This window comes from Malurus melanocephalus, unplaced genomic scaffold (assembly GCF_030028575.1).
Source record: "Malurus melanocephalus ecotype Western Australia unplaced genomic scaffold, MMel_1.1 scaffold_1693, whole genome shotgun sequence".
NCBI lineage: Eukaryota > Metazoa > Chordata > Aves > Passeriformes > Maluridae > Malurus > Malurus melanocephalus.
In genome coordinates this window covers 5,555-7,633 of record NW_026624925.1, presented here as the reverse complement: position 1 = coordinate 7,633, position 2,079 = coordinate 5,555, and the positions used below count along the sequence as shown (strand labels likewise).

Below are 2,079 nucleotides of genomic sequence, written 5' to 3'. Positions count from 1 at the left end.
TGGGGACACACCTGGGGACACCTGGGGACACCTGGGGACACACCTGGGGACACCGGGGAGTGTCTGGGGACACCTGGATGGCATCTGGGGACACCTGGGGACACACCTGGATGGTACCTGGGGACCCCTGGGGACACCTGGGGACACCTGGGGAGACATCCAGGAACACCTGAATGACACCTGGATGTCACCTGAGGACACCTGGGGACACCTGGAGACATCTGGGGACACACCTGGATGGCACCTGGGGACACCTGGGGAAACCTGGATGTCACCTGGGTGTCATCTGGATGACATCTGGGGACACCTGGGGACACTTGGGAATGCACCTGGGGACACCTGGGAGTGCCTGGGGAGCACCTGGGAGACATCCAGGAACACCTGAATGACACCTGGATGTCACCTGGGGACACCGGGGGAATACCTGGGGACACCTGGGAGCACCCTGGGGACACCTGGGGACACTTGGAGACATCTGGGGACACCTGGGAGCACACCTGGGGGATACCTGGGGAAACCTGGGAGTGCCTGGGGACACACCTGGGGACACCTGGGGACACCTGGGGAATCTGGGGACACCTGGGAGCCCCTGGGAGCACACCTGGGGACATCTAGGAGCACCTGGAGGGCACCTGGAGACACCTGGATGTCACCTGGGTGTCACCTGGATGACATCTGGGCACACCTGGGGACACCTGGGAGTGCCTGGGGACACCTGGGGACATCTGGATGGCACCTGGGGACACCTGGGGACATCTGGGGACACCTGGGGACACTTGGGAGCTCCTGGCTGCCACCTGGGGACATCTGATGGCACCTGGGCACGCCTGGGGGACATCTAGGAGCACCTGGATGGCACCTGGGGACACCTGGGACTCACTTGGATGTCACTTGGAACACCTGGGGACACCCCGGGGACACCTGGATGTCACCTGCGAGCACCTGGGAACACCTGGGGACATCTGGGACTCACTTGGATGTCACTTGGAACACCTGGGGACACCCCGGGGACACCTGGATGTCACCTGTGAGCACCTGGGAACACCTGGATGTCATCTGGATGCCACCTGGGGACATCTGGATGGCATCCGGGCACACCTGGCTGCACCTGGATGGCACCTGGGGACACCTAGGACTCACCTGGATGTCACCTGCGAGCTCCTGGGAACACCTGGATGTCATCTGGATGTCACCTGATTGACACCTGGGAACACCCCCGGGACACCTGGGTGTCACCTGGATGTCACCTGGGGACACCTGGGAGCTCCTGGGGACACCTGGGGACATCTGGATGACATCTGGGACACCTGGGGAGTACCTGGGGACACTTGGGGACACACCTGGGGACATCTGGGTGGCATCTGGATGTCACCTGGATGTCACCTGGGTACACCTGGGGACACCTGGATGACATCTGGGCACACCTGGGGACACCTGGGAGCTCCTGGATGCCACCTGGGGACATCTGGATGGCATCTGGACACACCTGGATGTCACCTGAAGCACACCTGAGCACACCTGGGGACACCTGGGGACATCGAGATGGCACCTGGGTGCACCTGGACACACCTGGATGTCACCTGAAGCACCTGGGAACACCTGGGGGACATCTAGGAGCACCTGGGTGGCACCTGAAGCACACCTGGGCACACCTGGGCACACCTGGGCACACCTGGGGACACCTGGGGACATCTGGATGGCACCTGGGGACACCTGAGGGACAGCTGGGGACACCTGGGAGCACCTGGGCACACCTGAGGAGCACCTGGAGGTCACCTGGACACACCTGGGGACACCTGGATGCACCTGGGGGGGTTTCTTGTGACACCTGAACACTCTTTGACCCCACCCAAAACACCTGAGTGGCTTCTTGTGACACCTGGGGACACCTGGGGACACTTGGGACACACCTGGACACACCTGGGCACACCTGGGACACACCTGGGGGGGGCTCTGTGACGTCACCTGTAACACCTGAGAAACTCCTTGACCACACCCGAAATGTCTGAGTGGCTTCTTGTGACACCTGGGACACACCTGGGGACACCTGGGACACACCTGGGGACACCTGGGGACACC

General features: G+C 62.5%; 1 protein-coding gene across 1 annotated transcript in view; it reads left to right on the top strand.

The window, feature by feature from the left end:
- Positions 1 to 173, top strand: part of LOC130587258 (serine protease 1-like) — a 14,624-nt gene extending 14,451 nt beyond the window's left edge. The window contains exon 5 of the mRNA XM_057388229.1: positions 156 to 173. Within this exon, the coding sequence (XP_057244212.1) occupies positions 156 to 173 (18 nt within the window). The remainder of the gene's footprint in view (positions 1 to 155) is intronic.
- The last annotated feature ends 1,906 nt before the right edge of the window (positions 174 to 2,079 follow it).